Source organism: Anomaloglossus baeobatrachus, chromosome 7 (assembly GCF_048569485.1).
Source record: "Anomaloglossus baeobatrachus isolate aAnoBae1 chromosome 7, aAnoBae1.hap1, whole genome shotgun sequence".
NCBI lineage: Eukaryota > Metazoa > Chordata > Amphibia > Anura > Aromobatidae > Anomaloglossus > Anomaloglossus baeobatrachus.
Genome location: NC_134359.1, coordinates 138,548,694 through 138,575,957, shown reverse-complemented (window position 1 = coordinate 138,575,957; position 27,264 = coordinate 138,548,694). Strand labels below are relative to the sequence as shown.

General features: G+C 46.1%; 1 protein-coding gene across 2 annotated transcripts in view; it reads left to right on the top strand.

The window, feature by feature from the left end:
- The window catches only part of PLEKHM3 (pleckstrin homology domain containing M3), a 442,009-nt gene that overhangs the window by 130,451 nt on the left and 284,294 nt on the right, over positions 1-27,264 (top strand). For both annotated transcript variants that reach the window (XM_075317729.1, XM_075317730.1), the window contains exon 3: positions 12,883-13,818. In XM_075317729.1, the coding sequence (XP_075173844.1) occupies positions 12,883-13,818 (936 nt within the window). The remainder of the gene's footprint in view (positions 1-12,882; positions 13,819-27,264) is intronic.

The window sequence follows — 27,264 nt, the reverse complement described above, 5'->3', positions numbered from 1 at the left end:
TCATGCTGGCTTGTTACTGCTGATCTCAGCTGGCAACAGAGAGCGCGCTATCATTGCGCACATTGTGCAGGGACGAGCCCACCTTTTGAAACGAGCATCAATGATGATGCTTTGTTTCAAGGAGGGAGCAGGGGCTGTTGCAGAGACTGCAGTCTCTGCCCCCTGATGACGCTTTGTTTGAGTATCCCAGCATGTACACTGTGTTCCAAATTATTATGCAAAAAGAACTTAGGAGTGATAAGGTCAGAAATTTTTTGTTTGTCATTTAAACTCATTGATGATGGTGATGTGTGTCAGGGCTGTTTATATCACTGAAAGCATTTGCAGATACCCGTGCAAATTAGTTTGGAAGGTGTGTCCAAATAAAGGTAAGACTACTTAAGAAGGCTGTTCCACATTATTAAGCAGCCTACATTTTTTGCCATTATGGGAAAGAAAAAGGATGTGACGGCTGCTGAGAAGCAACAAATTGTGGAGTATTTAGGTCAAGGCATGACTACAATCAACATTGCTAAAGCCCGCTTTACACGCTTCAATATATCTCACAATCCGTCGTTGGGGTCAAGTTGTAAGTGACGCACATCCGGCATCGTTTGTGAGGTATCTGCGTGTGACACCTACGTGCGATCAGAATTGAACGCAAAACCGTTGATCGCAAACACATCGTATCTTTGTCTAGAATTGAACGTTTTGTTGCACGAACCTAGTCAATTGAAACGTGTGACATCCCTCATACGATTTTGATGTCTGAGGCTATGTGCGCAGGTGTGCGCTCTGCACCGCAGCTTAAAAAAGGTGCGCTTCAGAGTGCAGCTGAAAAGCTGCGTTCTGAAGCGCCTCACAATGTCTGTCATTCACTAATCTCTGTCAGTCGGTCACTATCTCTGTCCCTCCCTCTCTGTCCATGTCAGTCTATCCCTCTTACCCCCTCTCTCATACTCCCCGATCCCCGGCGCGGCACTCACACTGCTCCGGCGGCTTTTACTATTTTGAAAAAGCCGGCCGCCCATTAAACAATCTCGTATTCCCTGCTTTCCACGCCCACCGGCGCCTATGATTGGTTGCAGTGAGACACACCCCACGCTGAGTGACCGGTGTCTCACTGCACCCAATCACAGCAGCCGGTGGGCGTGTCTATACTGTGCAGTGAAATAAATAATTAAATAATTAAAAAAGACGGCGTGCGGCCCCCCCCAATTTTAAAACCAGCCAGATAAAGCCATACGGCTGAAGGCTGGTATTCTCAGGATGGGGAGCCCCATGTTATGGGGAGCCCCCTAGCCTAACAATATCAGTCAACAGCCGCCCAGAATTGCCGCATACATTAGATGCGATAGTTCTGGGACTGTACCCGGCTCTTCCCGATTTGCCCTGGTGCATTGGCAAATCGGGGTAATAAGGAGTTATTGGCAGCCCATAGCTGCCAATAACTCCTAGATTAATCATGTCAGGCATCTCCACGAGATACCTTCCATGATTAATCTGTAAGTGACAGTAAATAAACACACACACCAGAAAAAATCCTTTATTAGAAATAAAAAACACAAACATATACCCTGGTTCACCACTTTAATAAGCCCGAAAAAGCCCTCCATGTCCGGCGTCATCCAGGATGGTCCAGCGTTGCTTCCAGCTCTGCTGCATGAAGGTGGCAGGAGCTGCAGAAGACACCGCCGCTCCTGTCACCTCCACGCAGCTAATGAAGACAGCCGCGCAATCAGCTGAGCTGCCACTGAGGTTACCTTCTGTCACTGGATCCAGCGGTGGCCGCGGGTAACCTCAGTGACAGCTCAGCTGATCGCGCTATTGCCTTCATTAGCTGCGTGGAGGTGACAGGAGCGGCGGTGTCTGCTGCAGCTACGGTCCCCTTCATGCAGCAGAGCTGGAAGCGACGTTGGACCATCCTGGATTACGCCGGACATGGAGGGCTTTTTCGGGCTTATTAAAGTGGTGAACCAGGGTATATGTTTGTGTTTTTTATTTCTAATAAAGGATTTTTTCGGGTGTGTGTGTTTATTTACTGTCACTTACAGATTAATCATGGAAGGTATCTCGGGGAGACGCCTGACATGATTAATCTAGGACTTATTGGCAGCTATGGACTGCCAATAACTCCTTATTACCCCGATTTGCCAACGCACCAGGGCAAATCAGGAAGAGCCGGGTACAGTCCCAGAACTGTCGCATATAATGTATGCGGCAATTCTGGGCGGCTGCTGGCTGATATTGTTAGGCTGGGGGGCTCCCCATAACGTGGAGCTCCCCATCCTGAGAATATCAGCCTTCAGCCGTATGGCTTTACCTGGCTGGTTTTAAAATTGGGGGGACCGCACGCCGTTTTTTTTAATTATTTATTTATTTTACTGCACAGTATAGACACGCCCACCGGCTGCTGTGATTGGTTGCAGTGAGACACGCCCCCACGCTGAGTGACAGGTGTCTCACTGCACCCAATCATAGGCACCGGTGGGCGGGGAAAGCAGGGAATACGAGATTGTTTAATAGGCGGCCGGCTTTTTCAAAATAGTAAAAGCCGCCGGAGCAGTGTGAATGCCGTGCAGCTTCGGGGATCGGTGAGTATGAGAGAGGGCTGCTCAATTCAGTCACTCAGGAGATTAGCGGTCACCGGTGAGTCCTTCACGGGTGACCGCTAATCAGGACACGTTAAGTTAACCTGAGTTCATTCTGATCATGCGGCTCTTTCTGTGTCTGCTGTCATCTGCCATTCAGCTCTGCTACATGGCTGTCTGTGTCTGCTGTCAGCGGCCATGTAGCAGAGCTGAATGGCAGATGACATAGTAAAAACGCATCCCTACCCATTACACACGCTTGGCAAGTCAATAAATAAATAAAAAAAAAAGGGTGCCCAATGCATACGTCACAGAACACATGCTCTAAAGGATCGCACACAAAATTGATCAATTTAACATAGACTACTAACGCACGTGTGACAGCAAATGAACGACCTACGTGCAATCTCTTAAGATCCCGTATGCAACCTGGGCGTGTCACATCGCAAATGCGATTGTACAACTAATTGCAACGTGTAAAGCAGGCTTAAGACACTTCATCGTGATCATCGCACAATCAAGAAGTATGTCGCTGATTAACAGCACACACGTGTGCATGCTGATAAGGAGAAATTGAGGACTCTTGCTAACAGGCAATTGCATCATGTTAAAAGAGCAGCTGCTAAAATGCCTCGTCATAGCAGCAGACAAGTTTTTGAAGCTGCTGGTGCCTCCAACGTCCCCCGAACAACAAGATGCAGAGTCCTTCAGAGATTTGCAGCTGTGTGTAAGCCATCCTGTCGACCACCTCTATCCACTACACACAAGCAGAAACGGCTACAGTGGGCCAAACGATACATGAAGACTGACTTCCAAACTGTTTTGTTCACCGATGAGTGCCGTGCAACGCTAGATGGTCCAAATGGATGGAGTGGAGGATGGCTGGTTCATGGACACCCCATGAAAACATGGCTAAGGCGCCAACAAGGAGGGGGTGGAGTAATTTTTTGGGCTGGAATCATGGGGAGAGAGATTGTCAGCCCCTTTAGGATCCCAGAAGGGGTAAAGATGAACACTATAATCTATGTGGAGTTTCTAAAACAGCACTTCCTGCCATGGCTCAGGAGGAAGAACCGTGCATTCCGCAGCAAGATCATTTTCATGCATGATAATGCACCGTCTCATGCTGCAAATAACATATCTGCATCTCTGGCTGCTATGGGCATAAAAGAGGACAAACTTATGGTGTGGCCACCATGTTCCTCTGACCTCAACCCCATTGAGAACCTCTGGAGCAATTCACATCTAAGCAACAGCTCTGGGAGGGTATTCTGTCCACATGCAAAACAATTAAAGCACAAACCATCCAAAAACTGACAAATTCAATGGACGAGAGAGTTCAGAAGCTTCTTTCAAACAAGGGGTCCTATGTGCAAATGTAATATCATGTAGAATTAAGTTTTGACTTGAAAACTGTTTGATTTCATTTTGTAATAAGCTGATAATGCTTATAATTTCACAATTGACCATTTCGCTTTTCAAAATAAAAATAAAAAGGTTGAACACTTTGCTGTGCATAATAATTTGGAACATGCATTTTAATTGCATTTTGAGTATTTATTATTATTAAAAATATACTGTTTTCATAGGAAGTTTGATCAAAAACATTTCAATTATACTCGAATAGTAGATGACTGGAAAATAACAATGACTGCAATTCATAAAGTTAATTTAGGAAAATATGAAAAAATATTTTTTGCATAATAATTTGGAACACAGTGTAGTGGGATTCTCAAACGAATAGTCATCAAAAAGGAAGTGAAAAAAAAAATAGAAAGGCAGTTAGACACTGCAGTTAAGGAATGGTAGGAACATTTTAATTCAAGTATATTAGAAAATAGTTTAGATTATGGCACTACATAGATGGGGATTTACATGAAAATTACTTTGGACCTCGGACCACCCCTTTTTACTGAATATTTTTTAGCAAGTAACAGGTCCTCTATAAAGCTACTTTCACACATCAGTTTTTTGGCATCAGGCACAATCCAGCAGAAAACGGATAAAACTGATCTGACACCGGATCCGATTTATTCCCCATTGACTTGTATGAGCGCCGGATTGTGCCGCATGGCCTTGCGTTGCATGTAGCGTCCGCCGGATCCGGCGAAATTTCTTCGTCCGGCTGCCGGAAAGGATGCATCATGCAACGTTTTTTGTCTCCGACAAAAAAACCGGACCACGCCGGATCCAGCTTCGTCCTGGAATGTTTGTATAATGGAAGCCTATGAGTGCCGGATCCCTCGTCATCCGGCAAAAAACGCATTCCAGTGATGGACCCGTTTTTTTTTTTATCTGAGCATGCTCAGATGAGATGTGAATTAATTTCTGGCCTCTCTCTGTCTGTCTGTCTGTCTGTCTGTGTCTCGCTCGCTCACTCTCTCTCTGTCTCTCTTTCTCTCTGTCTCTCTCCGGTTTCTCTCCCTCTCTGTCGATGTCGGTATTTCTCTCTCGGTCTCTGTTTCTTTCTGTCGGTTGGTCTCTCCCTCTCACCCTCTCGCACACTCACCGATCACCGGCGCGGCACTGCACGGCTATCACACTGCTCTGGCGGCTTCTCTTTTGAAAATGTCGGCCACTCCTTATTCCATCTCGTATTCACAGCTTCCCCCACCCATCGGCGCCTATGATTGCTTGCAGTCAGACATGCCCCCACGCTGAGTGACAGCTGTCTCACTGCAACCAATCACAGCTGCCGGTGGGTGGGTCTATATCGTGCAGTACAATAAATAAATAATTTTTAAAAAATGGCGTACGGTCCTCCCCAATTTTGATACCAGCCAAAGTAAAGCCACACGGCTGAAGGCTGGTATTCTCAGGATGGGGAGCCCCACATTATCGGGAGCCCCCCAGCCTAAAAATATCAGCCAGCAGCCGCCCAGTATTTCCGCATCCATTAGAAACGACAGTCCCGGGACTCTACCCGGCTCATCCCGAATTGCCCTGGTGCAGTGGCAATCGGGGTAATAAGGAGGTAATGGCAGCAACCCATAGCTGCCACTAAGTCTTAGGTTAATTATGGCAGGCGTCTGAGACACCTTCCATGATTAATCTGTAGTAAAAGTAAATAAACACAAACAACGCAAAATCCTTTTATTTGAAATCAAAGACAAACACCCTCTTTCACCACTTTATTAAAATCCCTAAATACCCCTCCAGGTCCGAAGTAATCCACACGAGGTCCCACAACGCTTTCAGCTCTGCTACATTGGAAGCTGACCGAGAACGGCCACAGACCATGACCGGTCTCAGCTCCAAGGAGCAACTGAAGTGAATCGAGCTGTAAGCGGTGACGTGACTCGGGTAGTGCCTGCGTGTGTGCGGTGATGATGGGGGCGGTAGTGCCTGTGTGTGCGATGATGGGGGCAGTAGTGCCTGTGTGTGTGCGGTGATGATGGGGGCTGTAGTGCCTGCGTGTGTGCGGTGATAATGGGGGCGGTAGTTTCTGCATGTGTGCGGTGATGATGGGGGTGGTAGTGCCTGCGTGTGTACGCTGATGATGGGGGCGGTAGTGCCTGCGTGTGTGCAGTGATGATGGGGGCAGTAGTGCCGGTGTGTGCGGTGATGATAACGTCTAAAAAATAAACCAAAAAAAAAAAACCGGATCCATTTTTTGCTAGATTTGTCGCATCCGTTTTTACACAATATGCGACGGATCCATTGCTTCAGGCACAAGCCGGATTGTTAGCAAATTTGTCCAAATGTTAATCATAAAGCATCACTCCAATTCAACAATTTTCAACACTATCTCCATGATTTTAATCATGAGATGCCCAGAGTATAACGATGCAACATAGAAAACTCAATAAGCATTTCTTGGATAAAACCCAAAACTTTATTGAACAATTGAATACAAAAATTGTTAAAATAAACAGGGAAATACACCATTGAAGGATGGTTCATATGCCCCCTATCCAAATAAGCATAGGTATGTTGTCAGATAATACCCCTTTAAATATAATTATTAGGTGCAATACACATAGGAATCAATTCTGATTGATATATAGTCTTCACATGACAGATCTCTAACCATCGTGTAATTGATCTCTATACTGAAAAAAATCTATGACCTGATATGATACATGACATGATATAAATGTCAGCAAAATTCTTTGGCAATTATCCCGATTATACAATCACTGCTGCATATGTCCGATTTTACCACCATAAATCTCCCCTTTGCCAAGTGCAGTGAGTGTGTAAATTACTACCGACAGCCATATCAGTTCAAAAATCAGACCATCACCCAAAAGTAACCTGGTATCATTATTTAGTTCATAGTCTGTCATGGGATACTAAAATACTCAGCACGCTGACAAAGCCTGAAAATTTATTTTTTTTAACAAATAAATCCATATATGAGGGTCGCTATCAAAAACAGGGATGCTAAAACAAGTTACTATTTATTGAACTACAAAAAAATATCTCTATAGACACTTTATATACGTGTCAAATGACTAATGTTAGAATTGTTTAAACTTGAATGGCATAAGCGGTAATGCGGCAATCTCCAATTGTTTATTATATAAAGTTAAAAAAGTTTTTTTACTTGTAAACGCAAAAAATGCTAATGCGATCCAATTGAATACTATCACTGGAGCAAGTTGATACAAATATATAGAGATCTATCTGTATAATACCGCAAGTGTGTGCTGAGATAGAGGATATAAAAAGAGGATTTTTGCCAAACAACCTATCCTCAAGGAGGCCATCTGTATGTCCATATGTCAGGAATATGTCACGAAAGGGGGGTATAGGAAGCGGGAATTACGTCCTTCCTTTCTACCACCCATCCGACCGACAGACAGACCACGTGACGCGCTCTCTAGCGCCCCTCTTATAGTCAGGCCAATTATGGAATTGCCCGACAATAAGCAAGGAGGCCGCTATTCTACTGTGCCGATGATTGAAGAGCTCCTGGTGAGAGTAGGGTATATATTCCCCCAACCTCAGCGGACGGAATATATGAACACCTCTCCAAATCTTACTGGCCGCCCCACAATAATCCTTGGCACAAACTCGCTGCCACCAACCGATTTACGGTAATTATTAACCGAGCACACAGACGTGGGATTCAAGATCGAGATAACAGAACAGCCCAAGATTAATTATATATTTTAATCAGCCTAAGGCACACTAGAAACTACAATATATACAAATGCAATGTACAGGATATACATAGGTCAGAGTACAGTTACAAATAAAACATGGTTTACAAACAGGCATACAGTTCAAGCAGTTACCTTGTGCATCTGGCCACAGGGGGCCGCTGTAGACCAGGATTCCAGGAACTTTCCCACAGGTGTATCCACACGTGACCCCCGGGAAAGAACAGCTAAAAAATGGCTGCACTGAGGTTATCAACTTGGCTCAAGCTACTGCTAACCAGACAGGTTCCTCAGGTTCATTAGCACACTGATTGAAGCTTGACAAGATGGCGGCTATAGGAATATGGCTTCATGCTCAGAATATATTCCCATGTCCTCACACCATATATTAATGGCCAAATATATTATTATTATTTATTATTATTATTATAGATGTGTCACATTCAATAAGGAAATTATTAAGGATCTGCTGAAGGTTGTTCTTTGGTTGCCTGAAGACTTTTCCTAAATTCTCTCTCGTGTGCTCCTTCCAGTCTGTACAACTGTCCAGTATCCATTTGTGCCGTCTAATCTGCCCTCTCCTACATCTCTTTTCAGTCTTCTACATTGTGAAAGCTCAGCCCAGATGTTGGGTCATTTACTGTGATTAGCTTTCTTTTGTTCCACCTTAAATTCAATTTCTCTATTTGGGGAACTAAATTAAATGGAAAGCATTACCATTTTCATTGAGAGTGGAAAGCAGATTGAACCTGGGCCTTTTGATTGGACTCTTCCTTGCCAGCTTCCATTCTGGCCCAAGGCCCAAGTGTTTTTTTATTTAATCGACCTGCACACTTCACAGAAAATAGAGTGAGCCGGCTACATGAGGATTTCTTGTATTTGTGTGGAGAACATCCGAGCAAACCCCGGGTTATAGAACTGTAAGTGGGAACAAGGGCAAATTGAAAACAGAAATAGACATGTAGGAAGGCTGAGAATATCATCTCAGATAGAAGAGAACATGATTGCAGCTCATCTTTGCTGGGCCTTTTATTGGATTAGCAGAAAAGTGAAATGGTTGCTAAATGAATAACCATTATGTGCACTTTAAGGGGATTAGTGTGAGTTTCAAAGAAATGTAATGGCCTCTATTGTTTTTCTTCTTCAAATACATTGAGATTGCTACGAAAAGGCAAAATAGTGCATTAGATGTCTAGTTTCATCATAGAGAGAAACCGAAATACATATGGTAAAACCAGTTTGAGACTACCCAACTGTACAGTGAGATGTAATCATTTAGGGGATGCTCTTCTCTAACAGTTAAGTCATTTTTGTTTTTCTTGCGCTGTGAGTTAGTAACAAGCAGATGATGCCAGAATTGTAGTGTCAGTAAATAAATGCTATATATTGCAACATAATACAAGTAAATGGGGTTACATTGTGACCCTCAACGTTCTTTGATCTTGACAAGCATGTCTCAAACAGCTTGAACTTTGGATTTTTTTTTTACGACTTGCATTTTGCAATGTAACTTCATTAGCTTGACCTATGGGTGATGTGACATCAGCCTATAGTGACCTTTGACTGCATGACCTGTGTTTTAGCTAAAGTTGCCATGTAGCCACAGCCTAAAGACAGTTGGACTACACTTTCCAAGGTTCTCTGTAATGACCAGCTATGATAGGACCAATATTTTCTTATTTGTCTGTGCAATATAAAAGTGATCTTGGCACAAGAGAGATTCTAGCTGATCCAGGTGAGCAGAAACACTACATACATTAAGGGTGTGTGCCCATGATCAGTGCGTGCAGCGTTTTGGACGCAGCATGCCTCAGCTGCGTCCAAAACGCTGTGTTGTACAGTACAAGCATAGTGGATGGATATCTAGAAATCCCATGCCAACTATGCTTGTTTTTTCTGCAGCAAACATTGACCTGCGGTGCGTCTTTCCAGACCGCAGCATGTCAATTGTTTGCTGCGGATTCGCATGTGTCCTCCGTAGGGAGAACACAAGCAAGAGACTGCAGCCGCCCGAACCGTGATCGTGGGTAGAAGCAGGTGCGTTCTCCTGCGGAGGAGACTTGCGGATCCGCAGGTCTGGACCCGCTGCGTCCAAGACGCAGTGAGTCCTGATTGTGGGCACATACCCTTAAGGGTGCGTGCCCACGATCAGTGTTTGCAGTGTTTTGGACATAGCATGTTTCAGCTGTGTCCAAAACGCTGAGTTGTACAGTACAAGCAGAATGGACGGGATTTCTTGAAATCCCGTGCCCACTGTGCTTTTTTTTTCTGCAGCAAACACTGACCTGCGATGCGTCTTTCCAGACCGCAGCATGTCAGTTGTTTGCTGCGGATTCGCATGCGTCCTCCGTAGGGAGAACACAAGTGAGAGACCGCAGCGCACTGAACCCTGATCGTGGGCACAAGCAGCTGTGGTCTCCTGCAGAGGAGACTCTCAGCCTCACAGGTCACGACCCGCTGCGTCCAGGATGCAGTGAGTCCTGATCGTGGGCACAAACACTAAGGGTTTATCCAGGACTCAATAGCAATTAAAAGCCTGTCATTTTTTTTTTTTTTTAGCTAACACAGGAAACTGTTGTGAATAAATTTTCCAGTTTGGGGCTCCCTCTTGTGGTCAGTGCTGGCGGTGCAGTTGACTTGTGGAATGAGAGCCAGACACCTGTGGAGGACTGGCAATCAGGCCTTTCAGATTGGGCCTATATAACTGAGTAGTTTTCTCCTGTTACTTGCTGGTGCTCAATTGATCTCCTGTGTGCTAAGGACATTCTGAAACCAGCCCTTTTCTCTACCAGAACTCCTCTCAGATAAGTTGGTCTTTGTACCTCTGTTTATTGTTTCCAGTTTCTTGGTGTTTTTTTCTGTTTTGATACTAATGCTTGATTCCTATTTTGCCTGTGTGGAGTTCTTGGTGGAATTGGATCATTCCCTGCTGGGAGTGTCTGTATACTTAATAATAATAATAATAATAATAATAATAAAAATAATAATCTTCTATAGTGCCAACATATTCCGCAGCGCTTTACAATTCAGGGGCATCATAAAAGAGAAAAGGCAACCCTGCTCGTGAGAGCTTACAATCTACAATCAGCTCCATGATTCTGCTATGTATTGTGTTTTGTCATGCTTGGTATTAAATTCAGTCCCTCATTTATAGTAGTGTTTTTTTGATCCCAGTAACATCAGAGTACTGATATAGTGGGGGAGAGCCTGTGTGGGCTCAGGGTCTTTCCATATCAGGCGTGCTGAGATTTATTAGGATTTTTACGGCTGCAGACAGTGCTCTTTCCTATCCTTTCCTATAAAGATAGTTTGGGCCTCATCTTTGCTGAATCTGTTTTCTGGCTTTGTATTGTGTTTTCCTATATCCCCAGTGTCTTTACATGTGGGGGGCTATCTTTATCTTTGGGGATTACTCCGAGGCCGATTAGCTTTTCTTATATTTCTATCTGTAAGAATATTTAGTTCTCCGGCTACTTCATCCCACGGCTACTTCTAGTTGCGTGTCAGGATTAGGTCTGCAGTCTGTTAAGGTTCCAGCCACTCTGGTTACTTTTTGGGTTTCTGCATTTTTGATCCTCCTCGGTTACTGAATCATAACAGGAAACTGCCTGTCTGTTGTAGCTGGTGCCAGTACAGTGCAGTCATTGATCGCTCCTGCCAATTATTCAGCTGCACCACATCTACAGAATAGCTCTTCCTCCTCCAAGCTCCTATGTCATTGGAGTGTGACTGCCGACGTTGTGTTGATTGACAACCGGATTCCCGCAGTTGGGAAGCTGGCTGTCAATCAGCATGACGTCAGCTGTCCCCGCCTCGTCAACTGAGTAGAGTGGAAGTAGAAGCTACTGAATGGCCAGCAGGGGTGGCCTGCCACTGTGTCCTGGCGGAAATTGGCGGTTTGCCACAACAGGCAGGTAGGTGGCAATTACCTGCCCGTTAGTTCTTAGGCTCCTAGTATAAAGAATAAATAGTCACAGATAATCCCTGTGAAAATACAACACACAAAATTAATTTCCTAAACCAATGGTAATTGTAACAAAAATATGTTTCTCTCTTCACAACTAGTCAGTACTAGTGTTATTTACAATGTGTCTTATCCTGTAACAGACGTAACTACAGTTCACTGACGATTATTAAAAAAGGTTCATAGAGATTACAAATCAAGGGGCTCCACCCATGAAGCTAGGAATTATTATGGATGATAACTGTACATCATGGCTTGGCAGCTCTATCTGTAACGCCTGCCTGGATCAACAGACTCAGATGGGATGTAATGGACAGGTTAGAGGGAACCCACTCACCAAGCAGGACCCCCAGAACCCTGAAACCCTTTAACCTCTATACAGGGATTTGGAATTACAAAGGGCCCTGGAGATCACTACCTGTGGAAGGCTGCAGTCCGATGAGAGTAGTCGTCAGGCAGGGTCAAACCAGGAATAGCAGAACAGGGACAGAATCGGCAGGCAAGGACGTAATCAGAAAACGTAGCAGAGGTCAAATCCGATTCGGGCAGCGCAGTACAAAAACAGCAGGCAGAAGGGTAGTCAGAAAACACGCAGACGTCAGCACACAGGAATCACAAAACAGAATAGGGCGGATCAGGAGCCAGGAAATCAGAACTATCTCTGGCAGAGGTCAGCAGACAGGAGGGGAACTAAGAAGGGTGTGGTGTCTTCCCATTGGCTGTAGCTGAATGCTGGCAACTTCATCTGGAAGAAACACTCCACCCACAGTCAGCCAGTGGTACTGCAGATCCCAAGATAACCCAGCCCAGTGGATGATCGGAGCCTGCGCCCACCGGTGCCGCTGGCATTGACTCCTCTCCCATCACCAGCACCATCCACCGCAGGAACACGGCGTTGCCTGGCGATCGGAGCAGAGGTCGCTGGAGCGGACTCCGGTGGTGACGTAACATTACCTTGGTTCCACCAGGGGTTCAACCACTTTAATAATGGGAAGATTAGAGCAGCAATCTCTACTGTTCTTGTCTTCAAAATTAGGGAACCCCATTATTAACCAATGTGGTGCATTGCACCCTCCAGCTTTATTGAATCGGACCACAATTTATGTGCTTGCACAATCAGGCTTACAAATTAATACCTTTTTTTCCTGTGTTTTCAGTATTGTATATTATGTGACAATGCAACAAAATCTTGCCCACTATACTAACATTTTTTACCTAATCTATCTTTTTAATTTTACAGAACATATATTGCCAAATATACTCAAAAAAGGATTCCTGGAAACTCGGAAAACTCAAGAAAGCTTTTGGAAGAGCTGTTATGCTGAGATAACTCAATATAAACTTCACATCTACAGTACGGATAGCAGTGGTAACCATAATGCTATTACAGCTTATCCTCTTGCTCGTATTGAAAGCATCAGTATAACTGGAAGCCATGAGACTAAATTGGTTGATGTCTTAATGTCCGACAACAGTCAATTGCAACTAAAGGCAGATTCAGCCTGGGAGGCCTTGGACTGGGGTCAAAAGTTGTGGGAGGGAGTACGTGCTTTGACTTTAGTTCCAGATTACATGAGTCCTCAGCATGATGTCCTAACAAGATCAAAAACCACAAGTGACAATAACAGTGACTATATGGAAACTCACAGCCTGACAAATACGTCTAATGTACTTTCAAGGGCCATTAATTTGTCCAATGGATATCAAAAAAACATTTTAAAAACAGGAACTTTATATCGATTAACACTCCAAAATAATTGGAAAGCCTTCACATTTGTGCTTACCAGCTCACACTTTACAGCTTATCAGCCGAGTTGTTTGGATGAAGACCCATTGATTAGTTACAACATTGATACATGTACATCTGTGCAAATGGATACACTTGATGGATACGATTCTTGTTTCCAAGTCATTTTTCCCCAAGATGTACTTCGTCTTCGAACTGAAACCCGACAGAGGGCACAAGAATGGATGGATGCTGTTATATCTGCTGCTAATGTTGCTAGGAAGCCAGATCAGGATGTACTAGTGCCTCTTAGGAATAAATCCAAAGAACAGCTATCCTTAAGGGAGCTGCAGAAGAGCAAACGCCAGTCTGTGACCACAAGTTTTCTTGGAATCTTGACAACATTGGCCTTGGAAAGAGGCCTCACAGCTCAGAGCTTCAAGTGTGCAGGTAATCATTGCAATTTCTGATTGGAAGAACTTAATGCCATTTAAAGGGGAACTTCATGAGTCCTCCTTGCTCATTTGCAAAGTAGTTATATCATCTTTTTTACTGGAGGTTACATTGTTTTTTGTTTAGTGTTAGTTGATGTCTTTTTGTGTGTGTTATGCTGTTGGTGGTTTGTTTCTCTGAAGAGCATGGACAGGCATGGCAGCCTAAGACACAATAAGAGGTGGATTTCAGGCTTCCAATTCATGATGAAGTGATACTTTTTATTAGATCTTTGCCCCTAATAAATCATTATTAAAGAAGATACGACTGGGGAAACGAAATGCAAAGTAAGGCTAGTTTCACACTACGTCTTTTTAACATCCGCTGAAAACGTTTTTTTAGCGGAAGTACGGATCCTGCTTTTACAGCAAATAACGTATGCAAACGCATATGTTATTTTGCAGGATCCTGCACTGGATATTTAGGGGCGGGCATTGGAGTCATGTGATCGGGAGTGAGGGGAGCTAGACTGGGAGGAGGCTTCTGACAGCTGCAGACGCTGGTAACCAAGGTAAACGTCGGCCTTGGATACCCGATATTTATCTTGGTTACGAGTGTCTGCAGCTGCTAGGAGCAGGGCTGCCTGCACACGTAACCAACGTAAACATCGGGTAACTAAGAGAAGTGGTTACGCGATATTTACCTTGGTTACGAGTGTCCGCAGCTCTCAGGTGGGAGAGAGAGGAAGGGGGAAAGACAGAGATAGAGAGAGAGGGGGTGAGGGAGGGAGTAGAGAGATAGACAGATCACTGGAGACTGGTTCTGGGCATGCTCAGTACTTTCTGGGCCTGCTCAGTACAAAAGCAGGATCCTGTTACAACGCAACTGAACGCATTCTGCTAGGCAGGATCCAGCACTCATTGAAATGCATTGCAGCTCGCGGCGCAATGTGAAGGATCCTGTGAGATGCGTTATTTTGACAAAGCAAAAAAACGCTACATGTTGCGTTTTTGAAACATGTTAAAATAACGCAAAAGGACGGATCCTGCGTCTAACGGACGCAAACGCATGCGAATGCAGGTGGACGCGAGTCCATTGAAAATGCATTGAAGTGAAAACGGATTTGCACAGGATCCGTACTTCCGTTAAAATAACGTTTTCAACGGATGTTAAAAAGACGTAGTGTGAAACCAGCCTTAGAGGAAGTCAAGTGTAAAATACCTATGATCAGATATTTACAGGGTGCTGAGTTGTTAGACGTACACACAGATCAGGCTTGTATAAGGTAATTGTAGTGCACCACTCTGTAATGGTTACACCTGTATCAATAATTATGTCTTCATTAGCCATTTACATAATTGCTGCATCTTCTTAATGTAGACAGGTTGGGTCTGAAGAGCAGGGCACTCTATCTACAAGCTCGGCTCTGGTTAGTAGAGAATGATCCCGAGCAGCTATTACATCTACTATACCTACAGAAAGTTATGGGAAGGGATTAATACTTAATAACTCCTAAAATAACCAGAGAAATGAGTAAGCAGAACACTCAGAAGTAAGATATTCAGTTGACTACAGTTGAATTAAATGTGTTCTATCCTAAGTAGAGAAAGAAGTTCCAGATGCCCTCGTCTTCGTGTCATCTAGTGTAGGCTTGGTTTACCACCTTGATACTTTACCAACCTGGCAGAACGAGGTTTGTGTGTTTAGTCCTAATGTTTCAGAAGCAGAATATGATTACAACTTGGTGTTTTACTCTCCTTACATCTGTTTTAGTAAAAACTTATGTTTTCCAAGAATTAGTTTCGGAGCATTTTTATTGGCCATAGCATCTGAGGAGTTAGATAAAAAAAAACTGTTACCTCCCTCAGTGCCCACAAAATGTGATTGTGGTGGTGTGGACTGTAGTGAAGGCCCACCGGTCTCCCCTAATTGTATTGAGGCATAATACACTGTTGTGTATATTACATGAGCAATGTAGCTGAAAGAAGCAAAATACGTTTTTAACACTTTTCCAATGTGTGATGTACATGGAATTGATGTAGCTATGAATCATACTTTGGGTGCCCATGAATGGAGCTAAACCAAATCCAAAAACAGTGGATGCCGGCTGTATTAAACCGCCAGCACCTGGCTCTAATAGCAGTAACCAGAGAGAGCTCCATTCACCATTGTTCAACCTCATAAATGTTGCTCTCTCTGATCTGACAGCACTGTTTGAAACGCATGATCCAGGTGTTATGATGTATTGGGCACCCATGGCCCCCATCGCAACATGATTGTGGGGTGCCAGTAGGTTGCTATGGCAGTGGGAGGGGGGTCTGTTGAAGGCCTCCATTGATGCTATCTTGGTACTACTGTAAATTCCATTAACAGGCTAGGCTTCATAGAAGATCATTTTTCTTATATGCCATAATACATGCTATTGCAGTATATAGAGTATATCACAAAAGTGAGTACACCCCCACATTTTTCTAAATAACATATCTTTTCATAGGACAATAGTGAAGATATGACACTTTGACACAATGTACAGTAGTCAGTGTGCAGCTTGTATAACAGTGTAAATTTGGTGCCCTCTAAATAACTCAACACACAGCCAATAATGTCTAATAAGTGAGTACACCGCTAAGGGAAAAAGGCCAAATTGTGCCCAATTATACATTTTCCCTCTTAGGTGTCACTCTTAGGTGTCATAGAACTCGATAGTGTTACAAAGTCTCAGGTGTGAATAGTGTGTTACATGTTATGTTATCGCTCACACATGCTGTCATACTGGTCTCTGGAGGTTCAACATGGCACTTTATGGGAAAGAATTATCTGAAGATCTGAGAAAAGAATTGTCGCTCTACGTAAAGATGGCCTAGGCTAAAAGATGATTGTTAACACCTTCAAACTAAGCTGCAGCACAAAGGCCAAGACCATACAGCGGTTTAAGAAAACAGGTTTCTCTCAGAACAGGCCTCGTTGCACTCAACGTCTTTGGTTGATGACAAGTGCTTAGCGTCCTATCCAGAGGTTGTCTTTTCAAAATAGACGTAAGAGTGCTGCCAGCATTGCTGCAGATTTTAATAAAGAGATGGCGGGGTCCTTCTGTCAGTGCTCAGACCATACACGATACATTGCATCAAATTGGTCTGCATGGCTGTCGTCCCAGAAGGAAGCCTCTTGTAAAGATTATGCACAAGAAAGCTCACAACAGTTTGCTGAAGACAAGTAGACTAATGACATGGATTGCTAGAACCATGTCCTGTGGTCTGATGAGACCAAGATAAACTTATTTGGTTCAGATGTTGACAAGCATATGTGGCAGCAACCATGTGAGGAATACAAAGACAGTGTGTCTTGCCTACAGTCAAGCATTGTGGTTGGAGTGTCATGGTTTGGGGAACCATGAATGCCAACATGTAGTGTGACCTTTTGAAGCAGAGCATGATCCCCTCCCTTTGGAAACTGGGCCACAGGACAGTATTCCAACATGATATTGACCCCAAACACACCTCCAAAATGACCACTGTCTTGCTAAAGAAACTGAGGGTTAAGGTCCCGAACTGGCCAAGTATGTCTCCAGATCTATTGAGCATCTGTGGGGCATCCGCAAACAAAAGGTGGAGGAGCACAAGGCCTCTAACTTCCACCAGCTTCGTGATGTCGTCATGTAGGATAGAAGATGATGCCTGTGGCTCTTGTGAAGCTCTACTGAACTCCATGCCCAAAAAAGTTAAGGCAGTGCTTGAAAATAATGGTGGTCACACAAAATAGTGACACTTTGCACAAATTGGCCATTTTCACTTAGGGATGTACTTCCTTTTTTGCCAGCAGTTGTTGTGAAGCTTGTAATAGGTTGCAAGTCACACATATATGAAGCAAATTGCCCAGTCGCCAGCCTATTTTACACTCCTACTATTCAATTATGCGGCTGCCCGGCACTCTGTCAGTGCAACACAGAGGTGCAGGCCCCTAGTGTATAATTCACTATTGATGAGCCTGGCTGCACCCTGTAAAAAATAAAATGTGCAAGAAATAAAGCTGCTTTGTGTTTCATACATCCTGGTATTTGGCTTTCACAAAACTTTATTGATACACATCTTTGTGGATTACATGCATTTTTCATGAATTTCCGCAACAGGAACGCACTAAAAATGCATGTGCGTTTTTTACCTGCATTTTTTCTGCATGTAACGCCAGTCTATGAGGAAAACCTGCAGATGAAAATCAGTGTACCCACAAAAGAAATTTACATGCTGCGGTTTTGAAAAACACACTGCAGATCAGTTTACGCTGAGTAAAAACCGAGGGTATGAGATTTCTATAAATCCTATTCACTGTACTGGAACTGTAAGGCCACGTCAGTATTTGGTGAGTTTTTTACCTCCAGTATTAATAAGCCAAAACCAGCAGTGGAAAAGGAAGGATAGGGGTAATAGAAACACGGGGACCACTTCTGGATTTATTACCCAATCCTTGTTTTGGCTTTCAAATACTGAGGTAAAAAAAACTCCTCAAATAACGTGTGCACAGGGCCTAAGATGCTGCATTTTTGATGCAGCAATAATACACAGTGTCAATACTGTTTATGGGCACACAGACTCAGATTCAATCTTTTTACAGGAATGATAAATAAGAAATGCCCTAATAAAGTGATTTTAGGTACTCTTTAAAACACACTGCAACGAGCGCCTTATGTGCAATGCTTGTCAGTTCAGGTTGTGTGGAGTGGGTTCAGGGGCTAAGGGGTACTTCACACACAGCGAGATCGCTACTGAGATCGCTGCTGAGTCACGTTTTTTGTGACCTCATTAGCGATCTCGCTGTGTGTGACACTGAGCAGCGATCTGGCCCCTGCTGTGAGATCGCTGCTCGTTGCACACAGCTCTGGTTCGTTTTTTTATTGTTGTTCTCCCGCTGATAAGCACACATCGCTGATACCCGATACATACCCGATGTTTTCCTTAGTTACCAGTGTCCGCAGCTTCCAGACGCCGGCTCCGTGCAAGCGCAGCGTCGCTTGCACGTCGCTGCTGGCTGGGGGCTGGTCACTGGTCGCTGGTGAGATCTGCCTGTTTGACAGCTCACCAGCGACCATGTAGCGATGCAGCAGCGATCCTGACCAGGTCAGATCGCTCGTCGGATCACTGCTGCATCGCTAAAGTGTGAAGGTACCCTAAGTCTGGCAAGTTCTCAGAAGATGATGGCTGTGGTATTTAGCCTTCATCTGCCTGATACAGCAGTGACTGGAGCTGAGCTACGCCCGCTTCTGTTATCCTGTTAAATGTCGCTGTTAATCTATGACCGTGGCATTTACACTACATAGTCTTGATGTTCTACGGCCGATGGGTTGCCGTGGCCTGTTGAAGACTTCTGTGCCTGCAATTATGGGGTTACTATAAAGTGACCAGAAAGTGATTTTTATTATACCGGTATACTGCAATACAGTCGTATTCCAGTAAATAGTATAGGTGATCAGACAGTCACAGTTTCAAGTTCCCTAAAGGGACTAACAAATAAGGTAAAAAAAAATAAATACGGTAGTTAAAAAATGACAAAACATCCCTCCTTTTCCCCAATCAAAACTCCAGAATTGCATATTTTTAATCGTTGCAACACCACAAAAAGAATGGTATAAGAAATTAGTAAAAATCTTATTTATCTAAAGATGGTATAAATAAAAATATCAGCTCAGGGTGCAAAAAAAAAAAAATCTTCATACAACTTTATTGAGCAAAAAATGAAACCGCTGAGGGTTTTGTCACATGGCGACACCACCAAAGCTTTTTTCATACTCATTTTCACTTTGTTTTTCGCCACATTAAAAAAAAAAAACAGAAAAACAAAAAAAAAGAAATATAGGTGTGTGTGTGTGTGTGTGTGTGTGTGTGTGTGTGTGTGTATATATATATATATATATATATATATATATATATATGTATATATGTATGTGTATGTGTGTGTGTGTGTGTGTGTGTGTGTATATATATATATATATATATATATATATATATATATATATATATATATATATATATATATATATATATATATATATATACATATATATATACACAGTCATATGAAAAAGTTTGGGCACCCCAATTAATATTAACCTTTTTTCTTTATAACAATTTGGGTTTTTGCAACAGCTATTTCAGTTTCATATATCTAATAACTGATGGGCTGAGTAATATTTCTGGATTGAAATGAGGTTTATTGTACTAACAGAAAATGTGCAATCCGCATTTAAACTAAATTTGACCGGTGCAAAAGTATGGGCCTCTTAACATAAAAGTGACATTAATATTTTGTAAATCCTCCTTTTGCAAAAATAACAGCCTCTAGTCGCTTCCTATAGCTTTTAATGAGTTTCTGGATCCTGGATGAAGCTATATTTGACCATTCCTGTTTACAAAACAATTTCAGTTCAGTTAAGTTTGATGGTCGCCGAGCATGGACAGCACGCTTCAAATAATCCTACAGATGTTCAATGATATTCAGGTCTGGGGACTGGGATGGCCATTCCAGAACATTGTAATTGTTCCTCTGCATGAATGCCTGAGTAGATTTGGAGCGGTGTTTTGGATCATTGTCTTGCTGAAATATCCATCCCCTGCGTAACTTCCACTTCGTCACTGATTCTTGCACATTATTGTCAAGAATCTGCTGATACTGAGTTGAATCCATGCGACCTTCAACTTTAACAAGATTCCCGGTGCCGGCATTGGCCACACAGCCCCAAAGCATGATGGAACCTCCACCAAATTTTAATGTGGGTAGCAAGTGCTTTTCTTGGAATGCCGTGCTTTTTGCCTCCATGCATAACTCCTTTTTGTATGACCAAACAACTCAATCTTTGTTTCATCAGTCCACAGGACCTTCTTCCAAAATGTAACTGGCTTGTCCAAATGTGCTTTTGCATACCTCAGGCGACTGTTTGTGGTGTGCTTGCAGAAACGGCTTCTTTCGCATCACTCTCCCATACAGCTTCTCCTTGTGCAACGTGCGCTGTATTGTTGACCGATGCACATTTGACACCATCTGCAGCAAGATGAAGCTGCAGGTCTTTGGAGGTGGTCTGTGGATTGTCCCCATATATGGGATGTGCCCATACTTTTGCATCGGTCAAATTTTGTTTAAATGCGGATTGCACATTTTCTGTTAGTACAATAAACCTCATTTCAATCCAGAAATATTACTCGGTCCATCAGTTATTAGATATATGAAACTGAAATAGCTGTTGCTATTGCTATATATGTATGTATGTATGTGTGTATGTGTATGTGTGTGTATGTATATATTATATATATATATATGTGTGTATATTTATACACGCTACTCAAAAATGTGCGGATTACGTTCATGTAAAATGCAAAAGTTCACGCTACAGTGATTAGTTTATCTTGAAAGTAGGACATTTAAGTGGAAGCATGCAATGGTGATTTCCTCATCTCAAACACTGGATTGAAAAAAAAGCCAACCACAGTGGTGGGTATACCCCCCCAAAAAGTGTGACTGTCTCAATAACTTGTCACGTGGCCTTGAACATTAATTACAGGTTGACAACAAAGTCTCCTGCTGTTCCTAAGTCGAATTATTGTCTGTTGAGGCATGGCATCCTACTCTTCTTGAAGAGAGGCCCTCAAGGCAATGAGGTTCTAGGGTACAGAGTTACAAGCGTATACACAGCAACTCAGCTGATCTTAAAGGTTTTCTATGAGATTCAGGTCTGGAGAAAGTGTAGTCACCTCCATTTGAGATGCTCCAGTATCCAGCAGCCGTTGCGAAATGATGCGACCTCGATGACCTGGAGTATTATCATCCATGAGCTGAAATTATACCTGTCTTGTTCATACAGAGGCACAATGACTGGATTTATGATGTTATTCAAGTAGTAGGGGCTTGCTATTCAAGTGTAGGGCAGTTCTGTACTGACTAGATATACCTGCCCACACTGTAAGACCACCACCACCAAAGGCCCTCATATGGTGACAATAGTGGCTGATGCATAGCTGTCTCCTTGACGTTGCCAAAATCGATGGCGGCCATCATTTCTGCTCAGCATGAATCAAGTTTCATTAGTAAACGGCACTGAGACTCACTGGTCCATCGTCCAGCAAGATAATGACGCCTGTGCCTGGTGGTGTGGTTACGTACCTTTGCAGGTTGACTAGCATGCAGACCACACTGATGTAAATGGTTTTAAATTGTCTGACATGACACTTGAGTGCCTATCACTTCCTTTAGTTGTCTGGCATTAATTATCCGGTTCTGAAGGGCATTGTTCATAACGAAGCTGTCATCAGTGTGGGATATGGCCAAAGGACGTCTATGCCTTTCTGTGGCTCTACCAGTCTCTCTTTATCTTTGTTGCAATCTGCTGATGACACTCTGTGACATTCTGAGCTCAGTGGCCACTTCCATGTGAGAACATCCTGCTTGAAGTCTCGCAATGGCGAAGTTCAGTTGATCAATTGTTAGGTGTTTTTTTTGGTCTTGATGTCAAAATGTGAACAGCATGATTAAGAGAACTGTTTTTAAATACCAATTCTAATTGATTCCTGAAATTCATTGGGTCCTTCATGGATCAAACACCTGTTGTGAATTTTGCCATTAACCCCTTCACGACTTTTGACGGAAAGATCTGTCATGGTGCCCTGGTACATAAAGACCCATGACGGATCTTTCCATCATGGCGGAACCGCAGCACTGGAGCCCCGGTGAGTGCGATCGGTTCACACAAACCGCAGATTCGGGAAGTAGGGGACCTGTACCTGACCTCAGGAGGGGTGGTGCCTCCTCCCCGGACCTACGGAGGCTGGGATTGGCTGACGAATGTCGCTCAATCACAGCCACTGTAATGTTTCAGCCATTGAAAGTGGTTGAAACATTGAAATCCAGCCCTGATCAGTGCAGCTGTAGCACTGGCCATTGGCTGGAGCTGGGTGACCTCAGCTGGATCACCCTCCCCCTGCTCCAGCAGCTCTGATTGGAGAGACTGGCCTTGTGACCGATCTCTCCAATCACCGCGGACCTGGTGCCGGTGACCGCACCCCTCAGCTTCACTTGTCGGTCCTGAGCACGCCAGTACAGTGAGTGTAACAGTACAATGGCAGGGCGACAAGCTCTGGTCCCATGCTGTTATGGGACCGGAGCATGGGACCCCGAAGTTGCCGCGCTGCCATTGTACTGTATCAAACTGGTGAAAAGCCTCCTGATCCGCCGCCGCTCTCCCCGATCTGCTGCCCGCACCCCCACCTCTCACCCCTGTGATAGGCTGCCCGCCCCTTCCCCTTCGTGATCGGCTGTGTGCTCCCTCACCTGTCACCCCCGTGATGTGCGCTCCCTCACCTGTCGCCCCCGTGATGTGCGCTCCCTCACCTGTCGCCCCCGTGATGTGCGCTCCCTCACCTGTCGCCCCCGTGATGTGCGCTCCCTCACCTGTCGCCCCGTGATGTGCGCTCCCTCACCTGTCGCCCCCGTGATGTGTGCTCCCTCACCGGTCGCCCCCGTGATGTGCGCTCCCTCACCTGTCGCCCCCGTGATGTGCGCTCCCTCACCTGTCGCCCCCGTGATGTGCGCTCCCTCACCTGTCGCCCCCGTGATGTGCGCTCCCTCACCGGTCGCCCCCGTGATGTGCGCTCCCTCACCGGTCGCCCCCGTGATGTGCGCTCCCTCACCGGTCGCCCCCGTGATGTGCGCTCCCTCACCGGTCGCCCCCGTGATGTGCGCTCCCTCACCGGTCGCCCCCGTGATGTGCGCTCCCTCACCGGTCGCCCCCGTGATGTGCGCTCCCTCACCGGTCGCCCCCGTGATGTGCGCTCCCTCACCGGTCGCCCCCGTGATGTGCGCTCCCTCACCGGTCGCCCCCGTGATGTGCGCTCCCTCACCGGTCGCCCCCGTGATGTGCGCTCCCTCACCGGTCGCCCCCGTGATGTGCGCTCCCTCACCGGTCGCCCCCGTGATGTGCGCTCCCTCACCGGTCGCCCCCGTGATGTGGGCTCCCTCACCGGTCGCCCCCGTGATCTGCTGTCCGCTCTCCCACCACCTCTCACCCCCGTGATCTGTGCACTGCTCACCGGTCGCCCCCGTGATGTGCGCTCCCTCACCGGTCGCCCCCGTGATGTGCGCTCCCTCACCTGTCGCCCCCGTGATGTGCGCTCCCTCACCTGTCGCCCCGTGATGTGCGCTCCCTCACCTGTCGCCCCCGTGATGTGTGCTCCCTCACCGGTCGCCCCCGTGATGTGCGCTCCCTCACCTGTCGCCCCCGTGATGTGCGCTCCCTCACCTGTCGCCCCCGTGATGTGCGCTCCCTCACCTGTCGCCCCCGTGATGTGCGCTCCCTCACCTGTCGCCCCCGTGATGTGCGCTCCCTCACCTGTCGCCCCGTGATGTGCGCTCCCTCACCTGTCGCCCCCGTGATGTGCGCTCCCTCACCGGTCGCCCCCGTGATGTGCGCTCCCTCACCTGTCGCCCCCGTGATGTGCGCTCCCTCACCTGTCGCCCCCGTGATGTGCGCTCCCTCACCTGTCGCCCCCGTGATGTGCGCTCCCTCACCGGTCGCCCCCGTGATGTGCGCTCCCTCACCGGTCGCCTCCGTGATGTGCGCTCCCTCACCGGTCGCCCCCGTGATGTGCGCTCCCTCACCGGTCGCCCCCGTGATGTGCGCTCCCTCACCGGTCGCCTCCGTGATGTGCGCTCCCTCACCGGTCGCCCCCGTGATGTGCGCTCCCTCACCGGTCGCCCCCGTGATGTGCGCTCCCTCACCGGTCGCCCCCGTGATGTGCGCTCCCTCACCGGTCGCCCCCGTGATGTGCGCTCCCTCACCGGTCGCCCCCGTGATGTGCGCTCCCTCACCGGTCGCCCCCGTGATGTGCGCTCCCTCACCGGTCGCCCCCGTGATGTGCGCTCCCTCACCGGTCGCCCCCGTGATGTGCGCTCCCTCACCGGTCGCCCCCGTGATGTGCGCTCCCTCACCGGTCGCCCCCGTGATGTGGGCTCCCTCACCGGTCGCCCCCGTGATCTGCTGTCCGCTCTCCCACCACCTCTCACCCCCGTGATCTGTGCACTGCTCACCTGTCTCCCCCGTGATCTGCGCTTCCTCTCCCACCTCTCACCCTCCCCCATCTGCTGTCTTTTTCATCTCCTGTGATCCTGCTGCCTAGATACATCCTGTAAGGTAACTATCCCCAATCGAGCTTACCACGATTTCATCTCAGTGGGTGCCCACCGAAAGCAGGGTGCTGTGTGGGATAATTGGCTCTGGAAGCCCCGAAGGCAAGAAGATTCTAATGCCTGTTGAGCAAGCATATGGGTGAGACTCTGTCACTTGTACCATCTTGTGTTCTTGCAGGGAATGTACGATACCATCTGCAAGGAGTTTGTATGTTCTCCCCGTGTTTGCGTGGGTTTCCTCCGGGTACTCCGGTTTCCTCCCACACTCCAAAGACATACAGATAGGGACTCTAGATTGTGAGCCCCAATGGGGACAGTGTTGCCAATGTATGTAAAGTGCTATGGAATTAATAGCGCTATATAAATGAATAAAATTATTATTATTATTATTATTATTATATGTTTTTGCCTGTTGATAAACCAATAAAATCTTAGCAGTTTGTGGTTCCCTCTCCCTATGTTGTCTTAGTGTTCTGCCCTCTGGGAAGAAGTGCAGGTGTTCAGTGGGATGAGCCCTGGCCTGTGCAGTCTTTCTGAAGACAGCCTGGCCAGCGGACAAGAGCACTCATTGAGCCTCGTGTCTCCACACCCGACCGCAGCCGCTAGCCACTAATTGGGCAGCTCCGGAATTGAGCATTTCCAGCTGCCTATTGCCACCGCCTACACCGAGAATAGCTGATAAGCGGGGATGCCGGGTGTTGGATCCCGGATGATCACATATTGATGTTAAATCCTAAAGATAGGTTATCAATGTACAACCACATTAAAGGAGTTGTCCGACATTAGCTTACCAAACATTTTTGAGTTTATCTGTGCTGTATTGTCATATAAATCACCCCAACATTGTTATTTTTTGTTTTCTAACTTCTGTTCCTCTTGAATTATCCCTTTATTCTCTGCAGCTCCTTGTTTACATTCAGCTCCAGCAAACTGACCTCTTCCTGTGACACACCTCCCAGTCAGAGCTGGCACCGCCCGGCCTCAGTGTCCAGGCTCGCCCCCTGCCCGCCCTCACTGTCCAGCCTTGCTCCCTGCCCGCCCCCTGCACACACATTCCCTGTCAGTATTCTGCCCCAGCACCTGACCTGTTATCACTCTAGCATTGGAAATCACAGCCCCACATCAGGCTCTGCGCCCCCCCACACACATCGGGCTCTGCGCCCCCCCCCACACACATCGGGCTCTGCGCCCCCCCCCCCACACACATCGGGCTTTGCGCCCCCCCCCCACACACATCGGGCTCTGCGCCCCCCCACACACATCGGGCTCTGCGCCCCCCCACACACATCGGGCTCTGCGCCCCCCCACACACATCGGGCTCTGCGCCCCCCCACACACATCGGGCTCTGCGCCCCCCACACACATCGGGCTCTGCAACCCTCCCCCCCCACACACACAAACACAAACGACGCTCTGTACCGAACCCCCCCCCCACCATCGTTCTGTACCGACCCCTACCCCCATAGGGAACACATGTAGGCTACATTCACATGACCATTCCGTTTTTGCGATCCGCAAAAAAGGTCCGTTTTTTTCACGGATGCATCCGTGTCATCCGTGTGCCTTCCATTTTTTTGCGGACCGTAAAAAACGGAAGCAGCAAGAAAGATAGATGTGTAGATATAGAGATGGATAGATAGATATAGAGACAGAGAGATAGACGGATGAATGAATGAGATAGATAGATAGATAGATAGATAGATGAGAAAGACCTATATAATGTCCCACCTCCCTGCATATTCGAAGCTGGCACCCTTTAGTGATTTTCATGTGGCACTAAAGGGTGCTGAGCCTTGTATTTAGCCAAAAAATAAATAATAAAAAAAAAACGACGTGGGGTCCCCCCTATCTTTTGTAGCCAGCTAGGGTAAAGCAGACGGCTGCAGCCTACAAACCATAGCTGCCAGTGTCACCTTGGCTGGTAATCCAAAACAGAGGGCACCTTACACTGTTATTTTAAATTTATATAAATAATTTAAAACAAAAAACGTGGGGTCCCCCCCAAATTGGATCACCAGCCAAGGTAAAGCGGACAGTTATGGTCTGGTATTCTCAGACTAGGGAGTTCCACTGTTATTGGACACTCCCCAGCCTAAAAATAGCAGGCTACGGCCGCCCCAGAAGTGGCACATCCATTAGATGTGCCAATCCTGGCGCTTCGCCCCAACTCATCCTGTTGCCCTGGTGCGGTTGCAAACGGGGTAATTTACGGGGTTGATGCCAGATGTGTAATGTCGCCTGGCATCAAGCCCAGCAGTTGGTGATGTCACGCGTCTATCAGATACCCAATATCACCAACCC